The sequence below is a fragment of the Agelaius phoeniceus genome, chromosome 2 (assembly GCF_051311805.1).
Source record: "Agelaius phoeniceus isolate bAgePho1 chromosome 2, bAgePho1.hap1, whole genome shotgun sequence".
Lineage (NCBI taxonomy): Eukaryota > Metazoa > Chordata > Aves > Passeriformes > Icteridae > Agelaius > Agelaius phoeniceus.
The window spans coordinates 87,584,337-87,599,802 of NC_135266.1; the positions used below are offsets into that span (position 1 = coordinate 87,584,337).

General features: G+C 40.5%; 1 protein-coding gene across 1 annotated transcript in view; it reads right to left on the reverse strand.

Moving 5' to 3' along the window:
* Nucleotides 1-5,220: 5,220 nt before the first annotated feature.
* The window catches only part of ACER3 (alkaline ceramidase 3), a 56,260-nt gene continuing 46,014 nt past the window's right edge, over nt 5,221-15,466 (reverse strand). The window contains exons 9-11 of the mRNA XM_054627674.2: nt 13,424-13,528; nt 11,877-11,922; nt 5,221-11,370 (exon numbers count right to left, since the gene is read on the reverse strand). Of these exons, the coding sequence (XP_054483649.1) occupies nt 11,317-11,370; nt 11,877-11,922; nt 13,424-13,528 (205 nt within the window). The 3' untranslated portion in view covers nt 5,221-11,316. The remainder of the gene's footprint in view (nt 11,371-11,876; nt 11,923-13,423; nt 13,529-15,466) is intronic.

The window sequence follows — 15,466 nt, forward strand, 5'->3', positions numbered from 1 at the left end:
AATGAGTCAGTGTTGCACAGTCTGTAGGATACAATGGCAAAGAGATCAGGAACCCTTTGATCCTGCAAACCAGTAAATATTAATCCATTTTCTGGAGAAAATTATATGCAGCTCACAGTTAGCATTTTCCTTGCATTGTGGAAGAAGCAGAGTTACTCCATTTCTCTCCTGACTCTGCAACTGTGCAGTCTCGTGCTGCAATTACTGATGTCATTAATAAAGCACTGCCAGACCTGGCTGGGATTTGGAGAGGGGATCTAGGGTAATGATAGGTATTGCAAGAAGAGGTAAGGCTGATTCACAGCTTGGCTATCTTCCCTCTGAATCAGCAGGAAAAGAATTAATATACAGGCTAGCAATCAGAGACAGCAGCCAGCAGTCCTCCTTAGAATCTGAAGTCCTCCTAATTTTTCTGTAACTCAGGTAATTTTATTTACTTTCCAGTTGTGTTAATTAGGAAACAATTGTGTGAATCATTTGGTGAGGAAAAGCAAAGACAAAATTATTAGCTTTACCTTTAATTCTCAGTGAAACCTCTTGTTTCACCTGGGCAAGTGTTTGCCACCTAAATGCCCAGGACCTGCCACAGTGCTTATAGTGGACCTCAAGTAGTCTGGGCTGTGGAATTTGATAATTTCTGCTGCATGGGGCCTGTGGGATGGATTTGGGATGCCTGACCTAGGTGTTGCATCCATTGAGAGCCCCTGATCTTGCTCAAAGATTTCCTGGGGGATGGCATTGTCTCATATGTACATCTCTGTATTTTAAAAGGGAAAAAGAGAGAATAAACAGACCCAGCAGCAGTCATACAGCACAGAAAGACCAATCACCATGTATGAGGCTGGGAAATCTTACTGCCCAAGGATATAAATCCATCTCAAAGCATCCAGATTACTTCATCTTTGCATATGGTATTTTAATGGCTGATGATACACACAGCCAGTGGAATGTCTTTTCATTGTTAGATGTCTTTGCCAAAAAGAAGGCATTAAACTAAAAAGAGACAGAGGAAAAATTGTTTCAAAAGTTCCTATTTCAACTCTGAAGACTGGAAAAAAAATCTAAAAAAACCCAACAAAACAACCAGTTTACTGACACCAAAAATTTAGAGAAAAAAAGGAAGATTAAATTCCCCTTCACATTCAGCTTCTTACAAGGTAAAAAGCCCAAAGGAGGGACGAGGCTTGTATCTAATTGGTCTATGGGGGAATACTTTCCAAGTCTATCTTTGGAGTGGGCAGGCAGGGGATGCTGTAGGATCCCTGTCCCCAGAGGTTTCAAAGAGGCTGAGCTGTGCAGGGCATGGCAGCTGTAGGGGTGGAGCATCATGCCAGGCCTCACTGGCTCATCTCATTCCCCCAAGGGGAAACAGGGTGGGTCCCAGGCACAAACACCCCTGTGCTTTTGGTACAGCTCCTACTGCCACAGTGTGGCTGGGGGCCAGTTTTGATCTGGGGGTGAGTTACCCAGTGAGACTCTTCTGCCAGGGACACAGGGCACCTTAGCTGGAGAGGCATTGCTCCAGTCATACCCACAGATCAATGTTGTCAGCCTGAGGTCTCTGTCAGGAGAGGTCCCACAGCCTCATATCTGGGTAGAGTACAAGTGATTGCAGGAATCACATCAGTCACTTCTCCTTAGCCAAGCCAAGGAAAAAAAAAAAACCCTTTAATGCAAGACTATAGTAGAGTTTTAGTCTTCATATTGACATGAACCATACCTTCACAGCTCATAGAGATACACGTTCTTTTCCAGGACCCATGTATGAGACTTAAAACTACTGTCACACTATAATGAATAAAATGAGACTCCTTCTGCCCTCTCTAATTTGCTGATTTCCAACTTCAAGCTTCAGGAACTTGAAGCTTCAAGCTGCCATCTCTGATATTATCAGACAGTATATCTATACAATTAAAGTATGGCTCTCTAGGAAGAAACAGCCAAGCTGGGCATGGATTCAGGCAGAATAACACCAGGGTTTCATTTGAAATCAGAGGTTGTAAAGAGATGTTCTTTACCTTAAGCCTTCCAACATGATAATGTTTCCACTCCAGATACAAATCACCACCCTTGCTGGAGGTAATTGCCTCCAGTACTGTGTTTAGCACTGTTGAACCTAATTAAGGCAAGAATGGCCAGGTTTTTATTCTGATTTAGGGTTCTGCCCTTAATATGTTTAAACATTGATTTCCCCTAAAGCCTGATCATCATGAGTTTGACCTGGCGTTGTTGCTCTCATGGTTGTACAAACCTGACAAGGGGTTGCTGATGTGCCCTGTGATGCTTACTGGAAAGGAAGGGATCTGCTGGGATGTAACACAGCTCATGGCATGGGAAAAAGGCTTTTTATGCCACCCTGAACATGAAAACAACATGATGTGAGCATATGGACAAAGCCACTTAGTATCAGATGTCCTGGGCGTTACTGAAGAGCCACAACCACTCTGGAGGGATGTGCACGAGTGCCTCGGTTGCAAAGCAAATTGATAGTGAACTGTCAAATCCAGGGGGATGTGGCAGAAAGATTTTCAGCAGAAACAAGTCCACAGCGTTAATCAGCCCTGCTTTAATTAATGTCAGCAGCAAGAAAACAGCTGGAGTTTGTTTGTTTTTCAGATAACCTGTATAAAAATATCCCTTCTGTAGCAGCTCTGTTTTCATGCTGTGGCTTGCAGGTTCATTGTTGTTTTTCATTTCATAACTAGCACTTAATCTTGCTTTCATTTCAGCCGAGGTGGGATGTTAAAAATGAGATGATTAAAGAAAAAATCCCAAACAAATAGAAGAAAAAAACCCCAAAACAAATGAACTCTCAGAGGACTCTAAATGAACAAACCCTGTTAAGCAATAAAACCCTGTGAAGCAATGACTCACAAGTGCCTGGACAGGTTTGCCTGGCTGCAGAGGGGATCTGGTTGTTCTGTTCATCACTTCTCCTACCTGAGAAGTTGGATTTGTCCCCAGGCTTCTACAATACTGCAATATTTTAACAAATGTACTCTGTTCCACTGTTCGGCACTGAGTCAACACACCAGCTATGAGGAAAAAGCAGTGCTAAGGTTAGACATCCACATAAATCACTGCAGCTCTGATACTTGGCCAGCCTATAAATATTAGGGGTTTGACATCAGTTTACATCAGCAGAGTAACTTGCTTAATTCCATTTCTGTGGGATCATGTGAGCTGCTGTTGATTAGCATTCACCTACCTGATTTCCAGGTTGAGAGATCAGAGTCAGCACCCTCGATGTCCCAAGGTGTTGCTGGGTGCTGTGCCGTGGGCACAAGGTCCACAGGACCTGCACACGCTCCAGCTGGTCCCTATGTTCACTCTATGTGTGTGTCAGGGCCACTAATTACTGCTAATTTCATTAAGGTGGTGTGTGACTCTTCCATGCATTATAAAGTCAGTCTGAGTGAAGGTGATTAATGAGGTTGGACATTTTTAGTAGCTATTTGTATTGCTGTAGCAGCTGGAAAGTGTCATGCACTGAGAGCCTTGGGTGTTGCATGTGAGCAAGGTGAGATATTCAGCTTGGGGGTGACTCACCTTGGAAAGGAGTTCAGGAGCCAGGATGCTAAATTAACTATAGTGATTGCAAAATAGGTCTAAAGTAAATCCACAAAGTTTCTGCTTCTAGGTTGGGATGTTTTATCCATTGCACACAGTGCTTCACACAACATTAGTCCTGTCTTGGCAAATACAGAGTTTTATGTGTCCCTCTCATGCAAAAGGTGAATGAGGACATCATCCCAGCTCTGTTCCTGCTGAGGGTGCAAGGAACCTCTTCTTGAGCTCATCATATTATCTCCTCTTGGGTGACCAAGTTTGAATCCAGCCATTTGTCCTTGTCCTGCTTCTGTTGATCCTCTCTCATGCCAGCACAACCATGGTCCATGTCCCCATAGGGACCCATCAGAGAACCCCTCAAAAATGACCCACAGAAGAGACAGATCCACCACAGCTTCATTAGTAACTCCATTGTCTTGTCCATCTCCATGAACTTAGGAACAAATATCCAGGCTGGATAGTTAGCTCGTCTGCTAACTCTCTCCATACAGCACCATGAACAGACAAATCTATGATTGGAGGCACAGGGATTTAAATGGTGCAAGTACAGACCTTCACTTTTAGCCTCTGAACAGGCTGAATTAAAAAAAACAAACTAACCAAAACAACAACAACAATGAAAAAAAAACCAAGCACCAAAAAAAAAAAACAAAACCAAGGGGGGAAGGAGAGAAATTAATAAAGCTGCAAGTAAATTGGCAGTCTTGAAAGAGAATCATCAAGCTCAAAATTCAATTTTCTGTTTGGGAGGAGGGCTTTGACAGAACCACAATGTTTTTATCCCCAGGGAAATTTCAAAGTATTACTCAGCTCTAGACCAGCCACAAGCTCAATATGCAAAGCTGGATTTCACCCAGCTTCAGAGTTCTGGCAATGCTTGTCTGCAGAGTCTGGATGTGCCTCTGTATGCAGCACCACTGAGGGGAGATGGCACAGCTTGCCCCAGCCATTACACCACTGGCTCTGAGGTTTGCTGCCCTGTGTCTTGGCCCCTGAATAGTTAACTTCAGGTTGTCCCTGCAGATACACAGCTTCAAGAGAGATAAGCAGGAGAAAAAGGGGTCTCTGAGCACCTGGGAGAACAGCCAGAAAAGGAGAAAAAACCTTATGGTCATTACCAGACTCTGGCTGCTGGGGTGTGATGAGACTTGCTGGATTAGTGCCTGGTTGTCCACAATTCCTGCCTGGAAAGGTTCTGCCCTGCAGTGATTATCCTCCTCTCTCACTGAAAGGAACAGGAAAAGGCTGAAGCAAAGGCTGTGCAAATTGCACACTGGGCTGCCCACACATTCACCTGACTCCTGCCTTCTCCTCCTACCCATATCACCTATCTGCAGTCCCTTCTAACTGGTGTGTGCTGGGGAAGGCCTTTGAAGGGAAGATGGCCCCGCAGTGTTTACAGGCAACACTACACTCTGAGCAAGGCCCAGTGCCCAAAGGGCCCCAGCACAAGGCAAAGACTGGGGAACTCTACTGCCATGGAGGCTCTTGGCTGCAGGCAGGCAGCTTCCCCATCCATGCAGGACACATTAATCCTGCTGTTGTACTTGCACGCCACTGGCCAAGATGTACAACCACCCATCTACTGATCAGCATCCGGATGAACCAACCAGCCCTGTGCAACACAGACGCCAAGAACCAGCTGGGAAATGTATTTAAACAAAATTCTTTAATAGTTTGTACTATAAAGACACAAATTAGTGCTTGACTGCAGCATGAATAACAAATGAAACATATTAAATATTTCAAAGCTACTGTGCTTCGGAAAACAAGATATGCTGATACATATAAGCCGAATGTTGGTTACCAGCTGGTTTGGTAGGAAGAGTCAGTTCAGTGTATCAAAATTGTCAATAAGCATTTCTCAGTGTAGCTGTGTTCTACAAGTCAACTGCTACTCATCTGTCACAGTGTTATTACCTATCTGCAACAATGTACTGAATTTCAGGAAGAGAAACCCACTACGTCAGAACTCATCCTGTCAACGTTAGAAAGTTTGGTCAGGTAATGAACAGGAGATTTCATGTCCACTCCAGATGGACAGATGATGTTTGATCAGACTCTAACATCATCCTTGCATTACACTGAGATCAACAATCAACATGACACAGTCAACATCAATTTGGAAAATCAAAAGAAAAACTAGTTTCTGTTCAGTCTAAGGAGTAAATACTGCTTATGCTGCTTGAAACCCTCTCTTCCAAAATCCAGGGAACAAAAGGATACACAAAGTTCTTCCACATGTTTAATGTGGAAAACATTTTGGTACATAACTTGCTATGAGCCATTTTATTCAGGACTGTCCTTGGAGAAACATATATATGTTCCAGAGCTCTGGGGACAGAAGAAGGAATCTAAGATTGTGCTTATAGTTATTCCTGTGGACAAATAAGCAAAAGACTCTTTATCTTTCTTTGCATTTTTTAAGATCTTAACAATCTGCTCTTATCAATTTGTGTGATATATGTGCAAAAACCCCCCAAAATTGCAGGCACTGTTTTAGGGTCTCACATCAACTCTGAACTCAGTTCTTCTTAAATCTATAATTACATACTTAGTCAAACCTAAAAAATTTCAAGAAGTAAAATGGGAGAGTTCTGCAGTAAAGTAAGAGGTTCAGGCATTAAACCTGCCTCTCAAACTGTACATACAAATCCCCCTGTCCCCTGTCCTGTTTAGAGCATCTGGCTGGGAGCTCCAATATGGGGGCTCCACATAAAGTGCTTGCTTGACTGCTGCACCCTCATCCTGCCTGTCACTGAACTCCACAATCCAAAATAAACACCTCCTGTACAGCTAAATCCCTCACCCAGCTTTCAGAGCCTGGAAAGATGCAACAGCATCAGGAAGGTGGGTAGCCAGGCTCAAGTTTGAGTCAGAGGCAGACACGTATTGGATAACTAACAGGAAAGCCACTAAAAATAGCACTGGGATTCCTGCAGAGGCAGGACTTAAAAAAAATATTGACCCCCACCTACCAAAGACTTTGTCTTAGAGACCTCAGGAGGAAACACAGCCCCAGCTCTCATAAAAGCCTTGTAACAATGAGATCAGGCACTTGGCAGCTGTAGGCAGTTGTGCGTGAGAAACTGAAGAAAGAAACCCAAAACCAATTTTAATAGTTACGTAGAAAGTTCTCTGTCTTTAGGTTACAGACTCTCAAACAAAGCTGGCAGAAGATAGGTCAGAAATGCATTCATCCATGTACAAAACATTTCAAAACATGTGTCATGTTCCATCCTCATAAAACCACCTCTAAGTCATCTACAATGAACTAAATGTAGCAGAAACTACATCACTTCTGTGGTGAAGAGAGCAGTAGTCAACATGGAAAGTTAAATGTATAAATAGCAAAACATTCAAGTATCTAAAGTGCAGATACCAGGAGGGTGGTTGACGTAATACTACGGGATTCTGTGCTTAATCTTTTGTTATTCTCTTTTCATGTAAGATTTCTTAATCTCCTTCTGGCTGTGCTCTGCTCATGTGTAATAAACTCTATCATTTATCCCTCTTCACGGTAAAGTCTCACAGTCAAACAGCACTTCGCAGTTAAAGCCTCCCACTGCCTACTTATAAAGTGCAGATGGGGTTTAAAGTAAACTGAAAGTTTTACCTGAATATGTTAATCTAAATTACAGGGCACACATTCCCCCAAAATGCATGTGTGTTCCTGAATTCTGATGTCTACTAAAGAAAACAGCATTGCTGTTCTGTTACAGCTCCTCTGTACTGAATTGTTTCATCACCTGCTATTAAAATGCTGCAATATATCCACAGAGAGAAAAAGGTTTTTAAAAACAGTATTACTGAAATTCTTGAATGCAGATTAAACAAGTTGATAGTGACTGCGAGAAACACTGGTAGTATTGGGAGGATTTTCTGTTGCTGAGATTCACATGGAAGTGTGTGATGAAAAAGACATTCAGCTGCTTGAAATGAAGTGTTAGAAGCAAATCCACAATTGGCCAAAAGAATCAACTGCATTTCAAATCATACAATTCAGCTTTAGCCAGGATTAAAAGAGAATTAAAACCAATTAAAGAGCAATATTTTCCACTATATCCCTCCCAGAAGATTTCACTACACCTGTCTGAAGTCCTCCTACTCGAATCTCTCTCTAAAGCAGTCAGATTTACACAAAGATGAGTGGCAGACTGAGCACAGGCTGTGGGTGACAGCCACCAAATAAGTGAGGATATTTACAGGCAGTGAACAGAGTCAGCCAGGAATCAATACAGCACCATTGCCACTCCCAGGGGCTGCACAGGCTAAGTCAGGCTGCTCTGATGTGCACACATTCAGGCAAATGTAATTAAGGGCACAGGTATGGGACAATACATGACAGAGGTAGACTGGCAAGTGGTAACACTGCATATTCCAACTCTGACTGGAGGGAGTTTTTAAACACCCATGGGCAGCACAGCAGCCCTGTGCTAACAGAAAAACCATTAAGATGAAGTCTGGAGATGACTAATGCTGCCTTTGAAACATGGATGAGATTCCTCCTCACTGGAGAGTGCATATCTTGAGCTGTATCTAAAAAATCTAAATTCCCAGAATTAGGTATGGGTTTGATCTGTACTGTGAGAGTAATTTTGAAGTTTTTCCTCTTATTTCCAAGAAAGAATTTTTCAGCTCATGGGCTGCAGAGCTACTTACTGCTCATCTGTGTCAAATTGATGGTCGTATGGTGGCAGATTTCCTGGTTCTTTATAGATGTTAAGGAATAGAAGAGTTCATTGTTATCAAGTCTGTCCAACACATCCTGCAGACACCTGCTACTCCCATAATTCTCTTTAAAGTAGCTGTTTGTCTGAATCCTACTCAAAAAATAGGATCACACATGACTTACTAAGATGTAGTGCAGGAAAAGTTTGTGATATACTGCTCTAAGGTCTGTAGAAAAAAAATCAACATTGTCACACAAGCGATATAAATAAAAAGCAATTAACAGACATTTAACATATTACAGGAGTAAGAATGTATGTCTTTGCAGGCACTAGAAAAGGCAGTCTGAATTTCAATGACACGTAGTTAAAACTGGCTTGTCATTTTCAATATCACTCACAAGATCAGTAAGGCAGTCAAACCAAAGCACCCATGATTTCAGATTATTTATGCTAAGAAGGATAAACAAGTAAATTACATTCCTCAGGGTCTAATATAACCTGTTGAAAGAAAGGCTGCTGGCAGGGTGGCAGAGGTGTGCATGTTTTTGCTCATTTGGAATGCAGGAAGAAGCCAATTTGCATTTTTTTAAGAAAAAAAACAACAACAAACAATACATAAATGAAAAACTAACAGCACTATAAAATTAAAATATGAGCTTTTCAATTTTTTAAAATCCTGACAATTCAATCCAACAATATCTGAACCCCCATCACAGACTTTCTGGTTGCAAATGTGTAGAAGAATCAACAAATATCTTTAAAATATACCATTGTAGAGATGCCTGATCAATAAGAAATTGTCTTTTCAAGACACTCTGGTTCTTGCAATTAATTAACTAAACAGAGTGCCCAGATCCTTCAGTAACAAAACTAAAATACTAAAATACAGTTTTTTTTCCATTTCCATAAAAACAGTATCATACCAAGCAGATGTCACAAGTGACTGTTGATATGTCTTGCTGCTGCGCTGCTTCTCTTATGAGACTCCTTCCCTAACTTATGAACACATGTAAACATACTAAATAAGAAAATAGGATACAGTGGAAAAATGCTTGAGAAAGCCTGGAGGTGAACAGGCAGGCACTTATTTTCAAGCTACATTTTTGAAACAGTTCTCATATCTCTTTACAAAAAATATACCTTCTGGATATTTAAAGACACCTGATACATAGCAGCTTTTTCCTACCTCTGTGCTGGTTCTGCTAACTTCTTTTAGTCTGAAGAGCACTCAAATTTCCCAGCACAGATGCTGACCTTGTCTATGGAACTGGAGCCTATTGATATCAAAGCTGATCTAAAATTACCCTTCAGGTGTCTTTATAGGGTGTACAGGTTGAAATGCACTGCTATCAGCATGTGCTTAAACCTCATTGAACTCACTCAAGGTTAAGTATCTTTTTCCAACGCAGTTTGGGGTTATTTGTTCTCAAGGGTCCAGGCTTGTAACATAACAGAAGCCACATTTTAATTTGGAGGTTCACATCAGTAGAAGAGTTACTGATGGATGTGAGAGATGCAGAGAAACTGCAAACAGAGAAAAGAGACCATTTTAGCCAGCACTGATTGTTCAATAGTCAGGACTCTGAGACCTGGGAAACAGCTTTACAGCTATATTACCATGCTTTGCTGCTGTGAGCACATTGTAAATCAATACAAAATGGGATTTTGGATCAGTCTGACTGTTTCCCTTTTTTTCTTCATGGCAAGAAGGATAAATCCCTCAGAGCATCAAAAGCAGACAAAAATTGCATAGAATGGCGGCAAGTAGGCACAGAGATAGACTCTGTTTGTTGCCCCAAAATTAAGAGCATCAAAATCACAGCCTTCATATGAGGTATATTTTGAAAAACTGTGTTAGTTTAATGTTTTCTTTAAATTTCCTTACTAACTTTCATCAGCTGGGTAGATAAAAATTGCAGAAAACAGGGTTTGCCCCCCTCATTAATCCTCTAAGTCTGGTTTCAAAAGGTGGTCAGCTTTCTCATAGACTAAGCACGTGACAGATTAAAAGCAAGCAAAGCACTGCCCCTTGTATTTGGAGATATCTTCAGCCTCAGTCTTATCCTTTACTCCTCCTTCAAAGTTTCTGAATAAGAAGATGCTTCTGAAAGTCCCACCAATATTTAAGACTTGTAAAGAAAGACGATGATGAATTCAAGGCTGAATAGAGCACATCTAAGGTGTTTGTCAATCTGTAGTATGAATGGGAAATGGGAAGTTAAAGAAAGGGATAGAAAAGTTAGGTATGTAAATAGCAATTACAAAAAAATAAAAAAGAGTGTTTCTTATGTTTCTACAGACACTCCACATGTTTGCAATGAATCACTGGTCAAAAAATTAGTAACTGAGCTCCCAGACGCAAACAGGAACACCTATAATGCTTCACCATTTCAGTATCTTCTGCTGGTCACACTTTGGGACATCCTCCATGATGAACCTCTCAGTTGGACTAAAGAGAAAACAAGCTTGGTACAAAATGAACTAAATGGCACAGGTATCCCAACCGTTTTGCTTAAAATATAAATTGCAAAGGAGGCTGTGGAAAAGCAAGGTAGAATAAAGGCCTAAATCAACCATTACATACTTCATTAGTTGTATAAAAGTGCAAGGTTAAAGTAGTTTGGGTTAAGCATTCAGTTCACTATAGGCCACACAGATGCTTAGCTTGGCCATCAATGGCCTAGTTTTGTCATTCAGTTACTAATATTAGTTTAGACCACAGAAAGAACAAAAACTGAATGAAAAAACGTATGCAATCCACTTCAAAAATGGTTAGTTTTCTGTGACCAGCACGAAATATTACCTCAATATCATCAGCTGTACAATATATACATAACACCCTTGTGTCTTAATCTTTGTTTTAACAACTTAGAATAAAGCTGTACTAAGTGCTATTTCCCTAGTGTGCCAGCTCTTTGCTCTGTTCCAGCCGACTGGCCTCGCAGCACAGAGAAGTCCTTTAATAGCAATGGTACTTGGATTGATCCAGAATTTTGACACTTCAGCCAGAGCAACTGTTGAAATGCTTTATTCAGCCAGGCCAGGTGATCGCGTGCGGCTGCCCAGGGCTCAGTCAAAGGTTCTTGGGTGGCTCCACAAGAAGAACAGGCCATATTCCAAAAAGAAACTGTCAAAAGAAAAATAGGAATAGAGGAAAGATTCCTTGGAACATTGTTTCTTGGAACTGAAACCAAAAACTATTGAACATAATCTAATGAGAGGATGAAAGGGGAATGGCTTTAAAATGAAAGAGATTAAGTTCAGATTGGATTTTAAGATGAAATTCTTTACTTTGAGGGTGGTGAAATACTGGCACGGGTTGCCCAGAGAAGCTGTGGATGTTCCACTCCTGGAAATGTTCAAGGCCAGGTTGCAGTACTCTAAGGGCTCTGAGTAACCTGGTCTAGGGGAAAGGGTCCCTTCCCATGGCAGGGGGCTGAAACTAGATAATCATTGAGGTCCCTTCCACTCCAAACCATTCTGTGATTCTAGGAAAATTTCAACTCCATTTCTTGGGATGTAAGCAGAAGTCAAAACAGTACCCTAACAGGCATAATTATTGAGCCCCACCAACAGTTCAAAGCACAAGATATCCAAATGTACATTAATAAATACAAAATACAGCTTGCTTACCTTCACCTTTGGCCTGTGTTTCAGGAAAAGCGTCCTTGTATATAAACTGAGGAGAAGGAAAAAAGCATGCTTAAAATTTAAAGTATAAGACAGCATATAAAATAAGGATGTCCTGATCCCAGTTTTATTTTCCAACAATAAAAGAATTGTTTCTGTGATTGCAGAGCTACCCATTCTGCCTAGATTTAGTCAATACAGGAGATGTTAACTCCCAGTAAATCCCCCTGTAGCAGACTAGTCAGCAAAATAATTTACCTTATCACCTATGTGGGGAGAAAGAAAGAAACCCTGAGAGGTAAAAAAAAAAACAACCAAAAAACCCCCAGGGACTGGGGTCTGTTATTTTAGACGGATGAAATTAAATCAGTGTACCACAAAATACAGCAGATGTTAAAGGAGGGAAAAAGCAGCATAGCTTGATTCTATATCTTACTTTTGTTCTTAGATGCTTTCTCCTCTCAGTCAATCTTTTCCTGTGAATGACCTCACATTTTTTTAAAAGGCAATGCCACTTTGTGGCATGTTGGAAAAACCTTGCCTATGCTTGATTCCTGCAAGGAATTTTCTTTAAAATATTACCTCAAGCTCTTTAGAGTAGCAGACAACCTGTAAACTAAAATGGAGCAACTGTTTTCCATATACCTTGACATATTTCTATGTATATATACATTTACATATATGTAGGCAAATATGTTTGCATATATATACTCAAAATGTAACAATGAGCTATCAGGACATCTAATGGAAATGTACTTATTTTCCTTGCATTTTCCTTTTATTAGGCAATTTAACATCTGACAAAAAAGGTGAATACCATGTTAGATGTAGAAAAATTGATATATAATCAAGTTCTCAACTAAATAGGATGTAAACATAAAACAGACATTCTCTTTGTTACTGTTAAGTGATAAAGTTTTATTTAATTAGCTGATCAACAAACTGCAGAAATTCTTCAGATTTCAGTTTACATTCTATTCTTGCCCCTGGTTCCACTAGATGGTGGTATAGAGCAAAAATGTGAAAAATCTGCTGGCTCCAGACTTGCTAACTTACATTCTTGTTTAAGCCCTTTAGAGAACAGCTCCTCTAAAACTACTTCAGCCATCACCTTGTGCACTACAGCAGTATGCCTGCTGGTTTTCAGGAGTGACGGTGCCTATCAAAAGGTTTGTTAAGCCCGTAAATTTAAACATGTTTAAGTACTTCAGGATTGCTGCTCAAGAACAGACAAGTATTAATGGCTTACATTCTGAAATTAATATACTGTCAAATAGTTTTGGTTTAACTGCCACAGGCTTCCCATTTCTGAATTAAATTTTCTTGAAGAATCATGACTATTTAAAGACTAGTGATTACATTTTGAAAAATATATATTAGTTTTAAGAGAGTTTTTAGATCAGTTACAAAGAGGAAAGAAAACAGTACACCAGTTTAATAAGTCATTTTCCTGCTCTTCTGGATGGTACAACATTCTGAAGTACATCTGAACCTGAGAGAACTTGTAAGATGTCTGTGAATCTCTTTCCAGATTAGAAAACATTTCTTACCTTAGAAGGATATGAAGGTAAGAACCCAGGCCTGTGAGAATATGCCACCATGCATGAAATTGTGTCACAGCTCCCACCACAGGAGGCATCTTCTCTCGTAATGCTCTGAAAGAAAGGAATACCATGCAATGGAATAGTTTTTCCCAGCTAAGCAATCTCAAATCACAATGTTGTATTATCAGATCACACATTATTGTTTCCATATCTCAAGCATGTGCTGGATAGGTGAGGCTTTATGGAGTCAGACTTTCAGCAGGTGAGGAGCAGCAGTTATAGTTTACACTGCCAGTACACAAAAAAATCAGCAAACCGACTTGCTTATACATTTAAAGAAAACAGACATTTCCTCATATGATGAGTGACCAGTTGCTTCTGGACTCAAATTTCAGGGAATATATTTATGGCATCCCACAGTCCCAAATGAATCCTACCATTCTCCTCCACAAAACCCAATAGGATGAAATGTTGAGTTTAAGGTCCAAGAGAGGAAATGAGATTTATCGGACATCATCACTTTAAATCTGGCAATCACACCACCTATTCTGCAGGTACATGGAAGCTCAACTTGCCTTTATCTGTTGGACTCCTAAAACAGGGACAAAATGGGTGTTTAGTGAGGAAGCAATTAAAGGAGAGGGTCTGAAATATTCCACCAACATGCTTTGTATTTTGTAGTTATGGGATGTGAGCAACTTGGGAAGGGGCTAAGGGATGGAGATAAAGAAATAAAGAGAAGGAACTACATTGCTCTTATTTCTCCTGCTCATTAGGCTTCTGCAGATAATGCCTATTTTGGTTGATGATGGAGGAACTGTTTGCATCTGCTGGTCTTTTTTTCCACTTTAATTTCACTTATCAAAGTAAAAAGTGGAAAACAATGATTGCAAGTGTTAGGCAAGAAAAATCTGCAGCTCCTGGAATACGTCCTTACTGCTTGATATTACAGTGCTTGGTCCAAAGCTGCTCAGTCACAAATATTAGCACAAAGCTCCAATTGAGTCAGCCCAGCAATGACACAGTGGAACATGCAGCCTGGCACAACCTTTGAGCCTTTGGATGGCAGGAAATTTCAAAGCTCAAATTCAAAAATGTGTGGTTCCAACCAGAGAAACTGAGTGCTACAGATTTTTTGCTATTTTGATTTTTTTTTAAATAAGCCGCAGATTTACTGAAATATGGAACAAAAAATCCTGAATCAAAACCCAGTTTTGAACTTTAAAACCAAACAGAGCAGGTAGGTGGATGATTCACAAGCTAGACATTCAGAGAATAAAGAATTTCAAGGGATTCAAATGTATTTTCTCCAAAGGCTCAAATTATAATACCTCCTGGAGCAATCCAAGGCTCTGCAGATGTCTGACTAAAGCTAGTAAACAAGCTTTTTTTTTTTCTAGCACCATAACCACACAAGTATTACAGGAAAGATGCTAACACTTTTTCCCCTTATGAAATGAGGATGAAGAAAGTGCCTCAGCAGCTGGTGTCATTTTTGGGCCTAGGAACCAGTTCAAAATCTCCATGGACCCACAGCAGCTCAGCAGGTTTGGTGAATTGGAGGTTGTGATCTCACCAGTGACGTGAGGCAGCTGCAAAAATCAACCCTGATGCCAATATTTGCAAAGTAACTCTAAACCCAGGCCAAATTATTGGGCCAAACCCAGCACAATTACTTGTGCTGCCAAATAACTACTCTATCCCATCTGTATCAAGTGCTCCTAGGGATGAGGATCATGTATTATATTAATTTTTAAGAAGTTTAAAGAATATTCTGTTGGAATTAACTTTCAGTTGGCTTACCCTAGCACAGGTATTGAAAAGCCAGAAGGGATGGAAAACTTAGACTTCTTTACAGCACACTGTTATTTGGCTCTGACAAACCAGCCTACTAGGACAATTCTGTACAACACAGATTCCGTGGCATAACAGTGTTTCAAACTGTCAAAAATGTATTTTTCTGAATGCTGGGATTAACCTTTCCATCTCCTCCAGCTTGCTGAACAACACATGAATTGCAACTAAGTGCCGTTCATTGGTAACGTGGAT